Source organism: Neolamprologus brichardi, chromosome 3, assembly GCF_056152115.1.
Source record: "Neolamprologus brichardi isolate AB-2024 chromosome 3, ASM5615211v1, whole genome shotgun sequence".
NCBI classification, from domain to species: Eukaryota; Metazoa; Chordata; class Actinopteri; order Cichliformes; family Cichlidae; genus Neolamprologus; species Neolamprologus brichardi.
In genome coordinates, this window is record NC_142106.1 from 40098311 (window position 1) to 40119676 (window position 21366).

The following is a 21366-nucleotide window of genomic DNA, read 5'->3' on the forward strand; positions in this document are numbered from 1 at the left end:
TTTACAACACTGCGTGCACCATTTCTTCACCCATGCAGTACTGATGTCACTCACCATAGTTAAAGTAGATTCCTTGTTTCTTTCGTTTACAAGTCTTTTAACTGGCATTTGGTGCCGACCAAAGAAAGATGCTGAGGAAAAGAACCTCATACCAACTATGAAGCAGCTTTAAGGCTGCGTGACTCAGATTCAGTTCTGCATCATATCAAAGAGTGCCTATCATCTTTCTGAAGGTTAGACCTGAACCAGAAGTGGACCCTTAACTGGGTGAATATCCCACATTAGGAAACCCAGTATGGAATGATTCAAATGGAAGTGGAGGGTTCAAAAAAAGCCCACTGAAAGACCAGGTTTGCACTGAAATGCAGTAAGATTAAAAATGTAAGAAAACACTCAAACATCATGCACCTCAAGAGTGATCAAAACTTTCAGTAAACAGCCAGATTCAGCTTCTGGGACCAGTCTGCATATCTGCAGTCCTTTTTTTGTGCCACTCTGGCGCTCCATCATCACTGCACTCTTCCTGGCAGCAGCAGACAACCGAAAGAGAAGAGCCATTTGTCATGCAGCAACATCCCTGGGGTACTTAAGACTTATGATTGAGTGTGCGCAGCGCAGACTCAGGAGTAGTATATTTAAATGTTCTGTTTTAGTGAGGAGCGATGACGGTATATAGTAATTTGGGTTTAAAAGCAGTAAGTGGCTTTGGAAATTTGAACATTATGAAACCACTTTCACTTCGATTACTTCTTTGGTAGCACGGAGGGGGGGAGCAATGATTTGTGCAAGGTTCTCTCTCACTGAAATCCTTACCTGATTTACACACTAAAGAAACTATTAATTCCTCTATAAGTCACCCGAGATCCATAGAGTCCAAAAATATATAACAAAAACGACAATATTATATCAGTGCACACCAAATGCACTTCAGAATCCACCCACACCTGATCACTTATTAATTCAGACTAAAGCTGATGAAGAGATGCATTTTTTCTGCGTTCATTAAAAAAAGTCATCTGTGAAAGCCACGTCTGCTCTTCAGAGTGCTGCATTGTACCAGCATGCGGTGTTTTTCCACTGTTTTGTTAACGGCTCAGTACAGCTTGGGAACAGTGAACGTGTGCTGATACAGCAGTCATATCTATCAGAGCCCAGCCCGCTTTCAAAGGCTGCTGGCTGGATTCGCTCTGCTGCTGCTTTTAGCATTTAGCAATGCAGGTCAGGAAACGTGTAGCAGCTGGAAAAACCAAAATACTCATACAGCTGCTGACTGTGTACATTTGTGGACACAAGCACACCTGGGCCCAGCACTGCTGCTGCTGCGGAGGCTTGCCCTGGACTCTTCACAGCGCAGTATTTCTTGATAATGTATGGAGAATGGAGGGGAGGGCGGAGGAGGGACTTGGACAATGCAGTGTTGAAATATGGATTAGACGGGAGTTAGCAGGAGTGACTGTTTGTGCCTGAGGCCACTACCTGCTGTGCCTCCCAATGATTGTGATTACAAAGCAAAGGGATTAACACACAAGACTCAAGAAAACTGCTGAACTCCGCAAATACAGTGAAGCCTGATGTGATTAAAGATCAAGTCCCTGGTGAAGCTCTCAGTGTAATTACAATTTGCCCATTGCTCCATAACAGCAAAACACACAATTAAAATCTAATTACAGATCTCTTAAATTGTTAAATGGACAATTCATCATTCGTCATTCTTCCAGCTGAATTTTCTTTTGGTGTGAGCTGCCTGATTTTGGGTGAGTTAAAGCCTCATATCTCTGCTTTCCTCTGCAGAGGTTTGTTTGATGGCTACAGTTTAGTAGGAGGAAAACTCCACACAGATAAAACACTGCAGGCCAGAGGGACAAACGTGTTAATTCGATTTCACAATGAACTGTCCTTTTAATGCTGCGAACATTACGGGCTCTTACCGAGACTAACAGTGAGTATTTGTTTTGCTGGACACGTGAGTGATCTGTGCTTGATGTACATCATTGATTATCTGCTCTGTGTGATCTGTTGCAGGGCCTAAAAATATATGAGCTTATTGAATAAACAGAGTTCAGACAGAGTTAATGGCTCGGTACCGTTGGCATCACGTTACCGTACACTGGAGAAGGCATGGTAAAACATATGACATTACAAAGATGCACTATTTTATGTATCGATGAGGGGAAAGTGTACGAGAAAAAGAGATTGTTTTCAAAGTGAAAGAAAGAAGAGACACATGAGAGGTCCTTTTGTAAAGGCTGGATGTGTAATTAGCTTTAAATTAAAGTTAAACATACACAGTCAACAACAGTCTTTGCATACATTTGGTCTAAATTTAGCTCAGTGGCTTATGACCAGATGCTCCTAAGCAACATTTGTATGCACGTTTTGTTCTATTATCACTTGATGAGGGAATTAATCAGTGACACGTGCTTGCATTATTTTGGTTTATGACCACCTGGACAGTGTTTCACTGCCAGAAGTAATGACTCATAACACAAACACACAGTCCAAATCAGAAAGAACTGCATGAAGGCAGCACAAGGTCAAAGTCTTCCTGTTGAAATGTTCAGCCTCAGTTCAGTCACTCTCCTATAGAGACCTCTTGGTCCGACGAAGACACCGCACCGCCCTCTTTCTTCAGAGTTTTCAGGCATTTGTCGAGCCTTTTGATGCAGACCGTCACATCTTCTCGAGTGATACCCACAGCGGAGGCAGCGTTGAGGTAAGGACAGGGGTACGACTCCGAGTGGGACATAAACCCGCGAAACGTGTGTCCGCTTACGGTCTGCTCCTTGCCCAGTGGTATCACCCTGGAAACACGAGTGAACATAGTAACACGGAGCAATGGGATTTTAACAATAATTTAAAAAACAACAAAAATAACCTCTTTATTTTATGCAATATTTACCGCAGATCAACATGTCTCACAAATAAAACAAACACTGCGATGTACACTCATGGGCCACTTAATTAGGTACACATGTTCAAGTGCTTGTTAAAGCAAATATCTAATCAGCCAGTCACATGGCAGAAACTCAGAGAATTTAGGAAGAAGGCCTGGTGAAGTTCAAACTCTGCATCAGAACTGGGAAGAATGGTGATTAAGATGCTTGGAATGTGACGTGTTTGTCGGTGCCAGATGGGCTGGTCTGAGTATTTCAGAAACTGCTGATCTGCTGGAATCTTCCCACACAACCATACGCCCAACATTCAGATGGTAGGGTCAGAATTTGTCATAAACAACATGATCCATCCTGCTTTGTTCAGGCAGCTAGTGGTGGTTTCTTGGCATACTTTGGGTCGCTTAGTACCAAATAAGCATTGTTTAAAAACTTTAGCTTACAATAAGTATTGTTGCTGACCACGTGAATCCCTTTAGGATCACAGTGTGCAGGACCCATCTTCTGAGGGCTGCTTACAACACGTCATGAAGCTCAAATAATCTCAAACTGAGTTCTTGAACATGAAAATGAGCTGTACTTAAATGACTTCAGAGTCCCCAGATCTCAATCCAACAGAGCACCTTTGAAATGTGCTGGAACAGGATGTGCAGGGACTTCACCTGGTTTCAACTGCAACACTGTAAATAATAATTGTGGCCATAAATTCTGGCGAGGTTTCACCACTGTCAGCAGAGTTTAGACTCACTTTAATGTGAAATCAATTACTGCCCAGCTATAAGGACTGTGCACGCAGCACAATGGCAGCAGAATGCACTAGAATCAGATGAAGATCTCTATTAATCTCTTCAGCTGGAGAAGAGAAAAGCTCATTACTGATGTGAAAAGGCAAAGCCGGGTGCCTCCCATTCATGTTTGGCTCTGAGAGCATTTCATTTAATGCCACGTCCACAGCTGCAAACTGTTCACGAAACTCAAATCTTAGACATTTCTTTTCTTTTATGAAAACACAACATGCTCAGGACGTACAAGGCTAAAACATTTGACTACACTTCACACTAGGACCTTGGAAAAATCCAACTGGGAGCATTAAATTCCAAACAACACTATAAACAATCGTGACCCAAATAAATCTTTTATTCTGGATATATAAAATATTTAGATTAGCTCTCATGCACGATTGAAAACTATAAAGAGAAAAAACACAAAATGAAATGTGCGGGGGTGGTGGGGCCATGCTCCTACTTTGAAATTGTGTATTTATGCAGATCCATCGATTCATGTGACAGAGTGAGAACGAAACAGTTAAAAACTGACAAATCCTCCTCACTAATGCTGCTGCTTTCAGATGCCCGCTGCCCCAGAGGAGACCACATCCTTCAACATCTAATGGAAACATCCTGTTTTATTTAGGATGCGGCTGTGATAGGAAGGGCTGTCTTAATTTTCTAAAGTAGTTTCCGCTGCTCAGTATTCAGCAGATCCATCTGCCTGATTGCTGATTTTGCCGAGCAAAATGCAACATCTTTCTAAACCCACTCAAACACACACACACTCCCCTATCCTGTTATTCTCTCCCCTCCCCCCCTCCATGTCCATTTCCAGGCCACATCATCAACATGGCCTTACCTGGCTCCTGACACTTGTCGGGTGAACAACATGGATCCTAGCTGAGTCACCGCCTTGTCGCTGTTGGCCTGGAGACCATCTAGAGACATGGCTGGAAGAGAGAGGCGCATAGTGAAGTCAGTAAACATCTGAGACCAAACGCAAAGCCAGAAAGACTTATGCCATTTCAGAAAAGCAGAGTAAGGATCAATTGATACCTAACCAGCACTTTGAGCTTACCCAGAGAAATGGGGTTGTGCGGGGTGTGAAGCAACCTCTCCCCGTGTGCAGAAGCCAGACTCTTCAGCTGCTCAGCCAGGAACAAATAAATCTCCTGCACACCATGCCGATACACACAAGAAGGATGAAGACACAGAACAACACACAAGATCTATAAATAGCACTACAATACTCCTTTTTCCATACAGACACAGCCTTATTTTAACAGCAGCAGCAGCCTTGGTTTTATTGCTAATCAAGCAAATCTTCCAACAAAGCAGGTGGATGCATGACCAAACTCTTCCCTATTTGCCTGACCCTGTATGTTTGTCTGTTTCTCTCTAAGCTTCAGTACAAGCACTATGTTCATTTCCTGTCCAGCTTGTTCTTAACACATCCACCTCTGGGATCAATTAGAGAGGCCAGGAGAGCAAAAGAAGAGGACTGCAGGCTCTTAAACACAGTTTTTGATATTCACATGCTTCAAATACGCTGATTAAGCACCGAGAGTCTCAGAGCAGCGTGTGGAAGACTGAAATAGAACGATGATGTTCAGGACACAAACGTTCAAACAGGGAAGCTACACGACAACTAAACACAGTGCGTTTGTTGCTAGCTACCAGCTCCAGATTCCCCAAAGAAGCTCTTTTCACTGCGTCTGTGTGTGTGAGCGAGGGCACACTCTGCTGACTCATACTGTCCTTGTTTGAAAGCATCAAGAGGGAAAATATTTTCCCTGTCAAGAGTCAAACACAAACAGCATTTCAATGATGTCAAGTGTCTCTAAGTGTCCATTGTCCTCTAATAACAAAGGATGACTTTATTATGCCGGAGGAGGAGAACAGCGTAAGTGGTGGTGAGAGTGCAGGACAATAAGTTTGTGTTTGTGACGAGTCAAAGGCCGCCCCCACTAAAACAAAAGCACGCGCATCACCCGTTTCTTCTTTTCATTATGCAGACATTATCTAAACCGGTGGTACACACGAGGCAGTAAAGGAACCTAAACAGATGAAACGCTTGAATTATTAAAAGCTCGTGATTCTGGGAGAGACGTTCTGCAGACTCTATGGGAAAAAAATGGTTCTGTACATTAATTATGCATAAAGTGGACCGAGAGGAATCAATAAGCTCTGATGGTGTGTCGGGTCAGGCAAGAGGCCACAGGAATCTCCTAGGTATACATTTCAGCTACGGATTAGGTTGTACACCGATATCCCACTTTGAGTATTGTATGGCATCATTTTTAAATATGAGATCTTTAAGCCACGTGTAATTTCTATATATGAATCCGGGGTAATTTCTAAAAAAACTCTAAAGTGTTACTCGTTTTCGAGTTTCTGTGCTCTGAGTGTGAGGACAAACAGATTCTCTCAGTTGCAGCACATTTACGGCGCAGCAGCAGTTTAGAGGAGAGAGAATGCTGCAGTGCCGATCATCGAAAGAGGAGGATGCTGCATTGTGAGCAACTCTGCTTTAAAGCAGGAAACCACCAGGGGAGGTTTTCTCAAACTCTCAAAGAATCAATTTTATCTTTCTATAGTGTACTCCTTCCTTCACAGAGCTCACTACACACTCAAGTCCACAGTCTCTATCATCAGTGAGAATGCAGGTGAAGCAAAAAAGGACACACACACAGAAAACTGTAACATATAGCCAACTGCAACTCAATACAACTTATATAAGTTATTGCCATTTTTAGTAGGAAAGACGCTAACACGGCACGGAGACATTTTCAGACCGACTACAACATACACCTGATACTCCTGCAGTCCCGTAATGTTCTCATCATACATGTTGGAAACATCCAGCAGACATAACAGCCACGTTTAACTAAGTGAGGAACTATTTTTAGCCGTATAAAAAGGTGACGTGTGCAACACTCTCACCTTTCTTTCTGACAAGTATTTCTTATAGCCACAGACTCCCAGCGTGAGAAGGGTAATGAGGACGTCGAGGGAAGGTGAGGCTGATGCTCTCCCTGGAAGAGAAGGCAGAAGCTGCTGTCAAACTGAACTAGAAGCTTGTTATTAATGTTTAACAACAATCCAATTTGACTTATACAGATGAGGATAAAATTATTAGCCCCCTGACAGGATTTAAACATAACATAACATTTCTAAATACACTAGATTTCTGTTTGCACACAACAACAGAGTTTCTTCACACAGTACACAACAAGCCCGGCAGAGGTAGGAAGGAAAACATTTCAAAGACTCTTGAAAGAAAATTAGAGTGAGATGTGTCTAAAATGCCCCAGAACAGCTGCTGACACATTGGTGAATGAGTTAGCCGGCTTGTGCTTCACATATCCACCTCTGGGATCAATTAGAAAGGGCAGGAGAGTAAAAGAAGATGAGTGCAGGCTTTTAAACACAGTTTTTGACATTCATATGCTTCAAATACGCTGTTAAGCATTAAGAGCCTCAGAGCAGTGTGTCGAGGACTGTAGAAGGGCGATGGAGCTCAGGACACAGGCGTCCAGGCAGGGAAGCTGCACGACAACTAAACGCAGTGTCTTTGTTGACTTCGAGATTTCAGACAGAGAAAATCTCCACGTTGTCAGAAGAGTCACATTCAAGCCAGACTGGACTATCCCAACAATAGCCTGGAGGAAGACTATGCATACTGGAAGGTTTGGTTAGATGAGATTAAACTACAGCTGTTTGGCTGCAGAGATGCTGCTCGTGTTTGGAGGGAGAGGCATACGACCCAAAGAACAGTCCCCAAAGTGAAACACGGTGGTGGGAGTATTTTGCTGCGGGGACGCTGCAATGTGTCTGGAACTGTGATCTCATCAGGGTGGCAGGAAAGAAACCTCAAGCAGTCAGCATCGCTTTGACTTCCAGCACAACAACAAATCAAAACATACGTCACTCCTGACTGGCCTGCATAAAGCCCTGAGTTGAATCCCACTGGAGTATCGGGTAATAAGTTTCACCCTGATAGTTTGAGGTTTTGGTGAAATAATTTGGTGTCTTTTTGACAAGTAAATAAACTAAAAACCGAAAATAAAATAAGATGCTTGCCGGGGTTACTGAGGGTTCATCGGTCTGATTGCTGATTGCGGGATGAACCTAAAGTGTTTTGAATGCAAAGTCCTGTGCATTTCTACAGCAGGCCTGGTGTCATTTTTCTATGAGCTGGTATAACTCCAGTTCAGATTTGGCCTGACAGAAAAGAAAATGTGTAACAGTATACCCACAAGTGATAGTTAGTGGAAGGTATCAGATCTGGACACTTTCCAAGCACTGACAGAAGCTCGACTGCAGCATGAGAAAATTAAACAAATGAACCAAAGTGAAAAGCTGGCTTAGGCAGATTCAGGTTAGTCACACAGAGCAGTGCACAGTCTTACTGCTGCTCTCTGAGAGGGCTCTGTTACCCAAAATGTTTAAAAAGCACATCAATGAACTTCTCTAGACATTATCTGATGGCGGTGACAACACAGTTGTCCAGTGCAGCTGGTTTAAACATTGGCCTTTAACCTCCCAGTTCCCTCGTGCAAAGTTCATACCATCTCTGATTGGATGGATTTGTGACAGTGTGAGAACAGTGCAGGTAGGATTGTAGCGAATTCAGTTACCATGGAGACATCAACAGTCCCAATGAAATACATCCCAGTTTCAGCGATGATGGTTAAAATGCACTAGTGGTGAGATTTTGTTAGAAATCATGGATCTAACATTTAGAACGGGAACAATGCGGTTGTCTTTGCAGTCTTGGGTCAAGAAGAAAAAGTAGGAAAGAGGGAAATTTGTGCTGAATAGGTTTGAAGTTAAACAAACAACAACAAAAAAGAACAAAAACAACAACAAGACCCTGTTTCTTCATACTACATCAGTTATCCCATTTTATAGCCCAGTGCCTCTCGATGGACTGTGGACTTTTTTTCTTTTCATTTCCAATTACTGTAATATATTTATTATTAAACATTTACATGTTAACAAGTCCTCAGAGCTAATACAGAAAAGACGGGGACTTTACTGCTTTATGATTGTAGCACCCTGAAATCAACAAAAGATCAAGAATAAAATGCTTGATTGCAGGCCTGCGTGTTAATCAATCAGAGTAGGGCACAATAAACACAAAGTGGGCAGCAGGATTTTTATGTTTGTGAACAGCCATCTTATGTTTAAGCATGAAAACGAATCTTTCAAACATTTTCATGCTTTATTACCAATTTACTAAAATGTGGCAGTGCATAAAAACTAAAAACTGTGCTCTACACTTTGAAACTCTCAAAACATTTGCTTTTATGTAAATACACAAATCTGCATGGGTACACATGCCCACCTGGTTATTGTTTCATACCAGTGAGCATTAACACTCACCTGGGTACATCTTGCTTATCTCCTGTATGAACGACTCATCAAAGCCTGCAATTATAGCACCACCTACTGGAACCATAAAGTTCTTGTCCAGGCTCTGTACAAAGGCATCGATTCTTCCCACACGAGCGCCCTGATGACAGACAATCCGAGAAAATCACATCGTAGCATTCAAAGGTGAGCTCCAGATCAACTTGCTACATGCACTGTGCAGTGAAGAGTGTTGATACCTGCTGAATAAGGTGCATGCATTTGGACGACTGTACACCATATGCATTGTTAACTATGTGGGGGATGTCATGCTTGCTGCAGAGAGATGACAGCTCCTCAAGCCTGCAAGACACCAAAACAAACAGTATTAGAAATGGTGCATACCCTATTCCCACACCATGAGCCAAAACAAGCAACATACATTATGTTTCCTTTGAAAGTAAGAAATCCTGCAGACAGCCTACATCAACACATAAATAACATGACATAATAAAACCTGAGGGCATGAATGAAAGCTTACAAGACCTGTCAGGGACCCGTGGGGCGAAGCAAGAAGTTGTTGAATGAACACACAGGATATTTTCAGCTCCGAGCTCTTCAATCTTGCGTTCAACTGCTTCCAAATCTGTCCGCAGCTCATCACCCTCGAGCACATTCTCCACGACCACAGGTTCAAAGCCTGAGAAAACAGTAATGTCTTAATGTAAACAAACGATTTAAAGATGGCAATAAAGTGAAACACTTTCATAATTAATCTGATTGAATATTCCCCTTCAAGATCAATGACATTTCAAACACAGACGTGTTCGCTGATCAGGATGTAAGGTTGACAGGACACTGGATACGAGTCATATGGTCACCTGCTGTGATCATAGACTTGAAACAGGACTTCTGGTCGATGCGAGGCCAAACGATGTAGCGGGCTTTGGGTCTCCTGTGACGAAGGGTCAGAAAGCAGAGAGTCAAACTCATCCCTGTAGCCATGGGTACCACGAAGCAGCTGGCCACACTCCGGACGCCTGTAACGTACAAGCAGCAGACAACTGAACATAAGACTTCGAAACGTTTTGTTAATTCTACATAAAGACTTCCATACACTTTACCAAGTGGACATTTGGGAGGAAAAGGCAAAATTTAACATCTACCTTATCACAAAAACTAGTGTAACTGATAAGATCTACACACCTGCAAGCTTTAAGACGTCCAGGACAACTGAGTTGGTCAGTTTGTTAAGCAGACTGGATCCTGCAGCTTTAGGCTGAATAGCAGCGATGTCACCTGACCGGCCGATGCCGTGGATCAGCCTAGACAAAACAGCTGGATGTCACAACACGAGCAGTTAAACGACCTCCTAAACTCCGTGATGAGCGCAAAGCTGACATTTCACAGCCCAGTGTAATAAATCTGCATGCAAGGCCAATTTAAAAAAAACAAAACACAATTACAGGTGAGGACAGAATTATTAGCTCCCCTATGAAACATCCTTGTTTTGTTAAGTATTTCGAAAGCCCAGGTAAACAGAGCAAGCAATTTCTTTTTTTCCTTCTTTTGTTAAAAGCAGCATTTCCAAACATCCTGGTTTTACTTTGGACGCTCATGTTACTTTGCACAAATAAACAAAATTATTATCCATCTCCTGCAACAAATCCTTTTCTCTAAACTTATTGTTTTTGGAATGATGCTTTTTCAAGTGACAGCTCAAACTCCGACGTTTTTCTACTGTATGTAAATTGGAAGAAAACTTTCAGTTTTACCTTGATTTTACAAGCAGTGAGCATTACAAAGTTAAAGCACATCCTTGATTTTCAGGAGGCTAATAATATTCACCCCGGTAAAGTTTGTTGACTGAAGAAAACTGGTACGTTTATAAATGCTACATTGAAAATCACTTGTTCTGTTAAAAAGGCCAATTACATTTCATAAGGGGGCTAATAATTTTGTCCTTATCTGTATATCAGTATAGGTGCTTTTACCTCGTTACAGACAAACTGCAACAAAACCTAATAGAATTACAAAAGGTTTTGCACTTATTATTCATGAAATGTGTTCAAAAAGCAAACATAAGTCTTTTTAAACTAATAACACACAAAACGTTTTCATGTCTTTATCAAACACAGTAAATTTCAGTTACTGTTCCCCAAAAGCAACCTGGAATCAAGTGTCCCTGTTAAGGAAATGAGGTCTGAAGTGTGTATAGCACAGCTCCCCCAATTCTCCCTAGGATCACACCAAGTTTGGAGGTGACAAAGAATCACCTGCAGAAATAAATCTCTACAACTTGCTAAAACTTGCGATGCCCTCACCTTAATACGCTGAAATGTAGTATGAAATGACATTAACAAAAGAAAACATAAGGTAAAGCACCACTTGCCAAAATATTTTCCCAAAAGTCTGTATGTCTGTAGCTGGAAGAACACCTCAGTGTTCTACAACATATCTGGAAAACGCTGTGTGGAATGTTTTGGCAAAATAATATCGTGCTTTGATGAAAAAAACAACAAAAAAACTGCAGCGCAACGTGTAAGCCTCATAAAATACATTTTAAAAGATAACTTTAGGACATGAAAACCTTGGTGCATGCAATAAAACAATTAAACAAAACATACAGAGGCTAAAACAAAGAAAATCTGGGTTTTGGAACGGCCGAGTCAGCATCCTGACCTCAAACCAATTTATGGCTGACGGTCAGACCCATAATCATGTGGATGATGACACAGATTTTGTAGTTTTGCCTCTATATACCAGCACAGTGACAATCAGAGTGTTAGTTAACTTTAGACTTTTAACTTTAATTCAAGGGGTTTAACAAAAAATGTGGTATCAGTTTACTGGAACTCTTAATGTCGAAGATGTGGAACATCTTTTTCTTTATTTTTAACCTAATGATGTCATATTAGAAGAGGCTAATTCAACAATCTGGCACACTCTTAGAAAGAAGCCATGCACTGATCACCCCAGCAACACCACCACCTCAGACTATAATTAGGGAAGATTTCAAATTCTTTTCATAGCTAGGAAAAAAACTCTTCACAACTTCAAGTCAAATGAAAAACACTCAAGGAGGTAGGCATATCATTGATAAAGTCCAAAATCAAGAGATGCATTTATGAACGGAAATATGGAGGGTTTACAGTGATGTGCAAACTGCTGGGGACACTCAAGAACAGGAAGAACAGACTTTACAAGAAAGCATCTAACAGAGCCTGCACGGACCTGGAAAAAATCCTGGGACAGATGAAACCAGCATGTACGGCAGAGTAGCTGTACTGTACTGCATAGCTGCCAAAGGAATTGAGTACATAACATTGCAAATAGATGTTGAATCAATGCACACTGCAAGAGCAACCAAGAGTTTCTCATGGCAAAGAAACTGGATATTCCTAAATCGCCAAGGTGGTCATCTGATCGTAGCCCAACAGAGCAGCTTTTCAGTTACTTAAGCCTAAACTGAAGGCGGCTGAGGTAAAGGCCTGACCGAGAAGAGAAGACCATGTTCATGGCTTTTACACTTCATCCAGTCACTGACGGCAAAAGATTTTAATCCAACTATTTCCTAAACAGTTAAAGCAAAATATTTAAAATGCTTTTTTTAAATTAAAAATGAAAGTTTTAACTTCAATCACATCTTGATTGTCTTATTTAAAATCCACTGTGGTGATGTACGTAGGCAACATAAAAAAGTGCGTCTCCAAGTGTGACAGAGATGGGCGCAGAGTATTCACTAAGTTTTTCTTCCAACTATTCTAAATCAGAATCGCTTTAAGCACATTCCTGCACTACAAAATATTTGTAGAGAAAAAACAACAACAACAAAAGATCCGCTTGCTTTTTATCTGCCTCACAATCCATCAGTCGGGGTTTAATAATAATAACGCATAAGGCCTGGCGGGCAAACTTGAACCTGTAATGTCGTCTTGCCACAAGGCTGGATGCCACCCGGCCTTCTCTCTCTCCTACTCCACAGTTACCCAAGAAGTTGTTGCTGTCCATCACAGCTAGCTCGCTGAGGAAGAGCTCAACAGTGCTCTCGCTCCATCCCTCCTCGGGACACTTTCCCTGCAACACACACAACATGAAAGAGGAAGTGTCTTCACTGCAGTGGTATGAGGAAACAAAAGAAAGCTTTGAGCGTACTTGTTCCAGTAACTGTCTGATGAGTTGCTCATGGCCACGGCGAGCCTGCGATCCCTGACGGATGTAGGAAGGTGACACAATCTTCTCGCTCAGGTTAAAGTTGTCACTGTTCATCTGTGTTAAACACACAACTTTGTGGTAAGTCAGTGCAGTGGGTGTCCAAACCGTTCTACAAATGCTTATTTCTCATAATTAACCAACAGGGGAAAATAATAACATTTATGAAAAGTGAAAAGGTTTGAAATCTTTCACTTTTGCTTCAAGCTATGACAAAATCGTCTGTTTATGTTCATAAAGGCCAAACTGTGGTAATGTGGCTTCTTCCTGTTGTAGGAGTGAAACACTCTTCAGTTTCCGTTCCTTCACACTGGCACCAAGGATGTGTTTTTACTGTAACTCTTAACTTTCGCGATCATTAGGTAAGTTTACTAATTATTATCACATGAAGCTCATGACGAACTGCTCATTCAATGTTTCATAAAGGTTTGTTAAAAATGCCAAAGTTACACCAGACCCTTTTACCAACGCATCCCTAAATTTTATCTTAGCACCCCTAAAAATAACCGTATTAATAACATAATACGCTACCTTATTTACAGGTAGTGAAATTAAATGGAAACCTTAACTGTATTTCCAGAAAGAAATAAGCCAAAAAAAAGTGTGCTTTTCAGTAGCACACTTGAAATGGGATGCCTAATGCCCTCTGTTGAGTCGTTACAACAAAATGAGGCTTTGTATTCAAAAACTTGTATGTAAAAGAAGCTTTATTATCAGATTGCTTCTTGTTATTAGACATCTTTTTCTAAGGTTATATTCTGAAAAACGTCTATCAGAGACATCAGATTAGAAGGAGAACAGGTTTAAAAGTCCAGCATTCCCAATATTATGATGAAACTCGTGACAGAAAGGAGATGAAGAAGTAATTTCATGACACAAGCCGGCACGGATTTAAAACACCAACTGAAACGTTAGCAAGCAAAGGTGCAAATTTTTCCGATGCTGCAGGGTCATTACCGTTAAGTATGTTTATTCTCAAAATAGTGTCAAAAATGTTAGCTAATATAGTCTAGAATAGAGAGGATTAGCCAGTTTTTTTCACTTTGTCAAAGTTTCCTACTCTGGAGGAGTTAAGCTTGTTTATTTAAAGAACTAATTTAAAGAAACTACAGTTTACTACAAATGTAATTTTTTCATGAATTGATAAATGTGTTTTCTAAAATAAATGATTAAAACAAACTAACATATAACTGGATTCTAATGAGAGAAAGTCAAGATGGCTTTACCTCAGCGGTCCCCAAACCCCCGGGCCACGGACCGGAGTTGTTTGTTACCGGGCCGTGAGAGTTGAGGCTCAGGTGTGATATTTATCGTTTTCAGGTTTCCCCGGGTCTTTTCCCATGTTGTAGTTGTGTGTCTTATTTTGAAATAATTATTTACGCATTACCATAGTGACCAGAGAGCATTAAGGGGCAGAGAGGGGGGATGTTACTCTCAATGTTGTTGGTGCATTTCAGGAGGACGCTGCTAATAAAGTTACACAATTACACAGTGAATTCGCATTTATTATTATATTTACCAAATACCACAGTTGCTGTCTTGGTCGTATCATTTTATTTTGTTGTATTTATCTGTGACACATTAAAAAAGGACCGTGAAAATACTGTCTGACATTAAACCGGTTTGTGGAATAAAAAAGGTTGGGGGCTGCTGCTTTACCTCATATATCAGTATCAGTGCAATATTGAATCTGAACATTGCAGTTGACATAGATGGATAATTAATAAGGATCAGTTTATGCCTTTCACTGGGTTTTAAATACTGTTTCAGTGTTACATGTACTTTTTAATGACAGCACAAAGACTAAGAGGAAAATAGAGAAGGGGAGTGAGGGCAAAAGCAGGATGATGTCAGTGAAGAGAAACCAATAAGAGCGGATGAGTGACCAAAGTCTACCACGCTGTTATCAAGCCAAGGTGCCTTCTGTTTTGCCTGCATTCACTGATTAATGTTTCACATAACTAAGCAGTGTGCTAAATGTGGATTCTTCCTAACCTTTCTGTAACTTATGTCACAAATACTATGTTCATTTACCTTATTTACAGGTAGTGAAATTAAATGGAAACCTTAACTGTATTTCCAGAAAGAAATAAGCCAAAAAAAAGTGTGCTTTTCAGTAGCACACTTGAAATGGGATGCCTAATGCCCTCTGTTGAGTCGTTCCAACAAAATGAGTCTTTGTATTCAAAAACTTGTATGTAAAAGCAGCTTTATTATCAGATTGCTTCTTGTACAGGTACATGGAGTGGCAGTCTTTCTGTTAAGAGGCTGAAACAATGTTGTGCATGTTTATCGTCACATGTGCTTTGCAGCAAATCGGTTTTCGCCTTACTCAGGAAAACTCTGGTCACCATGACTGAGCCTTTCCCTCAGGTTTACGGATCCACCCTAAAACAGGTGCAAGTGAAATGACCTGTTTAAATCACCTGCAATCGTCAACCTTCTAACGAACTGACGATTGCAGTTTATGTCATTATTTATTTTCTTTATAAAATATCTCGTGGTATACGACTCGTGGTAGTTACAGCACTGTATTAACTATATATATTATATATGCATTAACGATTCTTATTTGATTAATGTAAAAGTTGCAATATGTAACACTAAATGAATGTTTTCCTCATTAGAAGTTGAGCCCTACCTAAACGTTTGAGCCTAAAATTGTCCCTGTGTTATACGAGTGCTAACTTACTCAGTGCTAGAAGTCTGGTTTCAATCCAGTGTTTGCTTAGGAACAGAGTACAGGCTAGCTCCGCTAAGCTAAGCTAGGCTAAGCTAATGTGTTCCGGGCCGGAAAATAAAACACTGCGCATCTTCGTCAGAGCCGCTCTGGTAACTCACGGTGCCTGCTCTTACCTCGCGGTTTTCCAAAAAGTGCCTTCACGTGGACGCCAAACAAACCGCAGACATGTACGCACACATCTGAATGAGAAAGTAGCATGCAGACAGACTGCAGGATGCCTTCACGTGATCACCAAGCGTTGCTCACGTGGTCAACGCGGTGCAAAGTCATGCTCCAGCGTGAAGAGAGAAGAGAAGCCGGTCGGTGGCCGCCTGCAGAAATAGAATGTGCAAGCCGGTCAGCTTTAACTTTTATGGCAAATGCTGTTTTTGATGAGGAATATTTATATTTTATATATATTATATATATTCATTATTATTATTATTAGTAGTAGTATTATTATTATTATTATTATTATTATTATTATTATTATTATTATTATTATCTATTGTACAGTAAATAAATAATAACACTTAACTTTATTTGAAAGTTAAGATTTTGGTCAAAGTAAACTTTTAGCAGAAACCAGTAGCTTAAATAAAGTCACAGTTACACACCGTCATTCTTTAAAATATAACTGTGGTTTTTAAACGGGGGGAATAACAGACATATCAGAAAAATAAACTTTTTTTTTTTTTTTTTTAAAAAAGCCTAACTGCTAAAAATGTAGAATGTCAACAAAATACAATAGATTTGTTCTACATGCAAATGTTACTGTATACATATTCATTAAAATACACTCTATCACATATATTTCTTATGTATTTTTTATGTACATAAAGGGCAGTGGGATCTTTTACTGTCTGACAGTCTGATTGCTGTTAGGACCTGTGTTATGTTACATTTAACCTTTGCATTCATTCACACTACTGATGCATTTTGAAATAATATCATATGCCGGTCCTTTAATTTCAGCTCTCAAACAATGTCAAGATATTAGAATTATTTCTAATATTAGCTGAATGAGTAAACTGTGACAGCGTTGCATCAAAATAAGCTGCCACAAATAATTAAAAGATCAGGACCAATAATGAGGCACTTTCAAAGTGTGGCAGGAGCAAAGATGTCCTGTAGTGGAAATATAGGCCAGTATACTACTGAAAACAGCATGCCTCCAAGAAAACAAACAAATAAAGGTAAAATTGTCATCTGTAAAAATTTCATTAAAAATCAAATAAGCAGATATTGTAAAGAAACGGTAACAATATGGAGCGTTACCTTTTTATGCACACACTAAAACACACACACACACACACATCACACTTGTGTAGGTTTCAATCCAAACAAAGCTGTAGGGAGCACTGAAGTTAAAATCTATGATGTATACACTCATACTTCCTTGTGTTTCTTACTGTGCTATTATAAGTAACATCAAAGCAAATTCACCACCACTTCCAGAATGTGAACAAAAAGTCTTTTTTCAATGCAGGAAAGCAAACATGATTTGAGAGGCAACTTAACTGTTAAGAAAGAACATCTATTTCTATTTAATGTTGACACACTCAGGATAACATGTGATTAAAATAGGTTTACCAACTCACTAAAGTTTTGCTGTCACAATAATGAATACTTAAAAATTAAATATCAAGATCAAAAAATCAGGTCAGTAATGGACTTATGATAATATCACATATTATTGTCTAATCATTCTTCTTATATACTATTATACAGGTGCTTACAGACTCTGTCGTCTTGTCCATGCACTTTTATTTTGAGTTTGATTCATTTGCCAAAAGAAAACTTTGAATAAGCAAAGTTACAGGTGAATTTGACATATATCATAGTAGCTAACTCCTTTCTTCCCAGATTTTCTCTCTCAGTGTTGTGACATGAATGTTGCGAATTCTTCTTACCACGATAATCACTTCACGGTTGAAGTCAGTTAAGATGCAACACATTTTCATTATATCTCTAATCCTGAGCACTTAAATATCTAACAGGCTATCTTACCTTGCAAATACACCATGGTTTTCATCTCCCAAAATAACAAGGAAAAACAGCTGTCAGCTAGAAGTAGGTTAAGCATAGAACGGAAACACTCAAATAACATAGCTGCTTGTTTTGCTTGCTTTGTTACATTTTTGCCTGTAAGGATAAGGTAAAGCTTTAATTTAATAATCGATGATTATTGAATCATTAGAGGGGGAAAAAAATACGCTATTATGACAAAATCAGTTGGGTCATGAGAGAAAAAAAGGATGATGGAAGGATATGAGTAAAAAGTGTTTTTTTTTTTTCAATTGTAACAATATTTAACAGAATGTGTCATAAAGAGATTAATGTTACACTGACAAAAAATAAGAATGTTGCACCAAAAAAGTTTCTTTACAATCATCAGAAAGGAAAAACACTTTTGTGAAATTATATGTAATGAACTTTATGACACACACACACACACACACACACAGAGAGAGTGAGAGAGAGAGAGAGTAAACCATGCATTTTGTTTTGTCTGCTTACTGTAAATGATGTATACATAATCAGGGCCTGTGCTGTGTGAACCTGTAGGTTGCCCCAGTAACAGGTAGATTATACACAGTTAGCCCACATTCAACAGCATACATCACATTATATCAGCATAGGAAGAGTTCGCACATGTTCAAAACAAAAATGAAAGCGACATTTAAAAAATATGCATATATATTCCTGGAGGGTTTTGAGCGCAGGTATAGCTAAAAAATAAATAAATAAATCTAAAAACAACAACAACAAATTCACTGTTTGTTTGGCAGCATAGGGAAGAGAAAGATGGCAATTTGTCGGCATAGCAGGGTTTTTAACTCAACAGCTATGCCAACATCTTGCCTTCCTTCCTGAACCCGTGGTCTAGTAACACGTTCCGCACGGTCCGCGCTTCAAGGTCCGCACCATGCTGTTCCCCACTCCCGTGTGAAAGATGAAAAATGTTGCTGGAGATGCTTTAAAGATTGGGAGGAAATAAAAAAAAAATTAAAAAGGTGGATGTCTAAAAACAACGAGCGCAAGTGCCACGCCGATCTAAGAGGTAGGATTACTCCATCTCAAATGAACTCCAAAAACACCCAGTGTGGCATTTCCAAAATAGGATTTTCGTGGTCCTTAAAAAAAGGAGTAAGCTCTCATCGAGGCTTCACCTGAAAACAATGGAAACAGAAAAGTCGAGAAGAAAGAGTCTTCTGTAGTGTACGAGACAACTTAACTACAGGCCTTCATTCCTCTTCCCTGCACATGGCACTGCCCTGTAGGTGTATCATCACATCTACCTGTTGCTCTGTGGGAAACTGCAACTAGTAGAGCTCTCTCTCTCTCCGGTATCCGTCGTCCAAGATCCACCGCCAGTGTCGGACATCCGCGAGTCAAAGTAAAAGTAGGCTCAGGGCTGAAAAGACAGGTTTGCCTTCCGCCACCCACTTTTGTAGCAGCACTGTTGCTGCTCACGGCTGACTGTTGAAGGAGGTGTGTTCTTTGCCCCAAAGAACTCTGGAGTGCGGCTTCCGGCACCTTTGGGCGCTGGCAAGGAATCCGATTGGTCCAATGATTAAGCAGGACAATCTTCCGAGGAGAAATCCGTCCAAACCTGTCCGGTCTGAAGAATCTCCCAAAAATCCCCAAGTACTTCCACAGTAAAATAATGTTATGTTTAAAAAATACAGAACAAAAGAAAATGACAAAGAAAAGGCTGCAAACCTTACTCGACTTCTGGATGTTGCTGTAAGGGCATGCAATTTAAACAGTCCCACTTTAGCAGGAAATTTTGCTGATGTCTACAGGATACGGTTTGTTAATGAATCACACAGAATGATTCAAACACCGTCTAGACCAGAAAGTGGTCGCCATCCACGACAGGAAACGCCGTCAGTGTATGAAAGCGCACTTTCTGACCATTCATCATCATCTGTTTCATTTAGATGTTGCTCAGTGGATAGACTTATAACTTCCACGCCGTTTTATTTATATAACTTTAAAAAAAAAACCTTCTTTCTTTCTTTGAGATAGTCACTCATTTACGGCCGTTGTAAATAAGTGAATCATGATGTGGGAACAGTCACCACCAACTAGCAAAAAAAGGGACTTCTGTGTTCCTCCACACAAGCGTAAAAGTGGAGGGTTCTATGTTTTGTGAGTATTTCTATTTAAAGTTGATACTACTTCACTACATTCATACAATTCATTATAAAGAACATCCTGGAACCTTTTGTTAAAACGAATCACTACTAAAAGCCAGTTGGAGCGTTTATGCTTTATGTATATACTAGTACCTCAACCACTGATGTCAGCTGACCCAAGTGTGTATATATATATATATATATATATATATATATATATATATATATATATATATATATATATACATACAACAAAATAAAATACATTTTCCATTTTGAGTTTTTTAGGGCAGCACGAAAAACATTGAAGTGTTATTTACAGTCAGTATGTAATAATTTAACAGCACAGAGTTTTTAAATTTCTTTGCTGTATTTACTCTAAACCTATTTTGCCGCTGCCCCTCACAGGTGCTAAATAGACCATCCTCCCAGCATTTAGCTTCATTTTTTTTAATGAAGTTAAAACAACATATTTAGCTGACCCGTGATCAAGCCTAAGCTAGTGAGAAGGTCAAGATTCTGTCTTTTTAAAAGAAAAACGACAATCTTTCAGTTCATTTCAGTTTGGTCGGGGCTGATGATTCACTTCCCAAGGTAGGTGTCAACTCTGGACACACCTGTCAACTCCCAGAGAACAAATACTTCAAAGGATAAAAAGACAAAAACGATCTGTCAGGGTCAGTGTTTCCATTTCGTACAGTAAGCAGTTGTTTACCATGGCAACCACACTGTAGACAATACTTAGCAGTACAAATGTGTGCTGCAGGGAATGTAAATTTATTTTAAAAGGTAGGTCCGTTAAGGTGAAGCTGCTTATTTGCAGTGTTTAAATCACACTGAAGCAGTGAATTCATTCTGAGAGAGCAAGAACTACAGGAGTGACACAACAGATACTTGTAACATCACAAGTGAACATTAAACAGCACAGAAAGCATGTCATCACACATCCAATATACTAGATATACATCGGAAACTTGTCAGGAATACTCCAGGAGAGAAGCTCTAATCAAGTTCAAGATAACAGCAACACAAAGGGGCTCATTCCTGTAATAAAAACATAGAATCACATCAGAATCTGAAGAGAAAACATGGGAATCAAATGGAAATCACCGGTGTGAGGATCAAGATACAAGTCATTGATATAACACCTGGGAAACGAGGTGTAAACACACAGTTGTGAGGAATAGTGCTTCACATTTTTCCCAGGGAAAATGTAAGGTGCGTTTGATTGTGGTTATACATGAATCAGTACGTAGGAGTCAGACTAAAAA

The 21366-nt window shown here is 39.9% G+C and overlaps 1 protein-coding gene across 2 annotated transcripts; it reads right to left on the minus strand.

The window, feature by feature from the left end:
- Positions 1-2232: 2232 nt before the first annotated feature.
- Positions 2233-16261, minus strand: sepsecs (Sep (O-phosphoserine) tRNA:Sec (selenocysteine) tRNA synthase). Of its 2 annotated transcripts, XM_087837633.1 has the most exons (12): positions 16085-16256; positions 13172-13285; positions 12939-13093; positions 10223-10341; positions 9898-10056; positions 9563-9716; positions 9277-9379; positions 9050-9179; positions 6605-6696; positions 4740-4833; positions 4521-4611; positions 2233-2801 (listed from the first exon to the last, which is right to left on the minus strand). In XM_087837633.1, exons 2-12 carry the CDS (start codon positions 13283-13285, stop codon positions 2573-2575), a joined length of 1440 nt encoding a protein of 479 aa, XP_087693759.1. In that variant the 5' UTR covers positions 16085-16256; the 3' UTR covers positions 2233-2572. The 2 variants fall into 2 exon arrangements, with proteins under 2 accessions (XP_087693759.1, XP_087693758.1); XM_087837632.1 differs by having other exon boundaries at positions 12939-13285; positions 16085-16261.
- Between the last annotated feature and the right edge of the window lie 5105 nt (positions 16262-21366).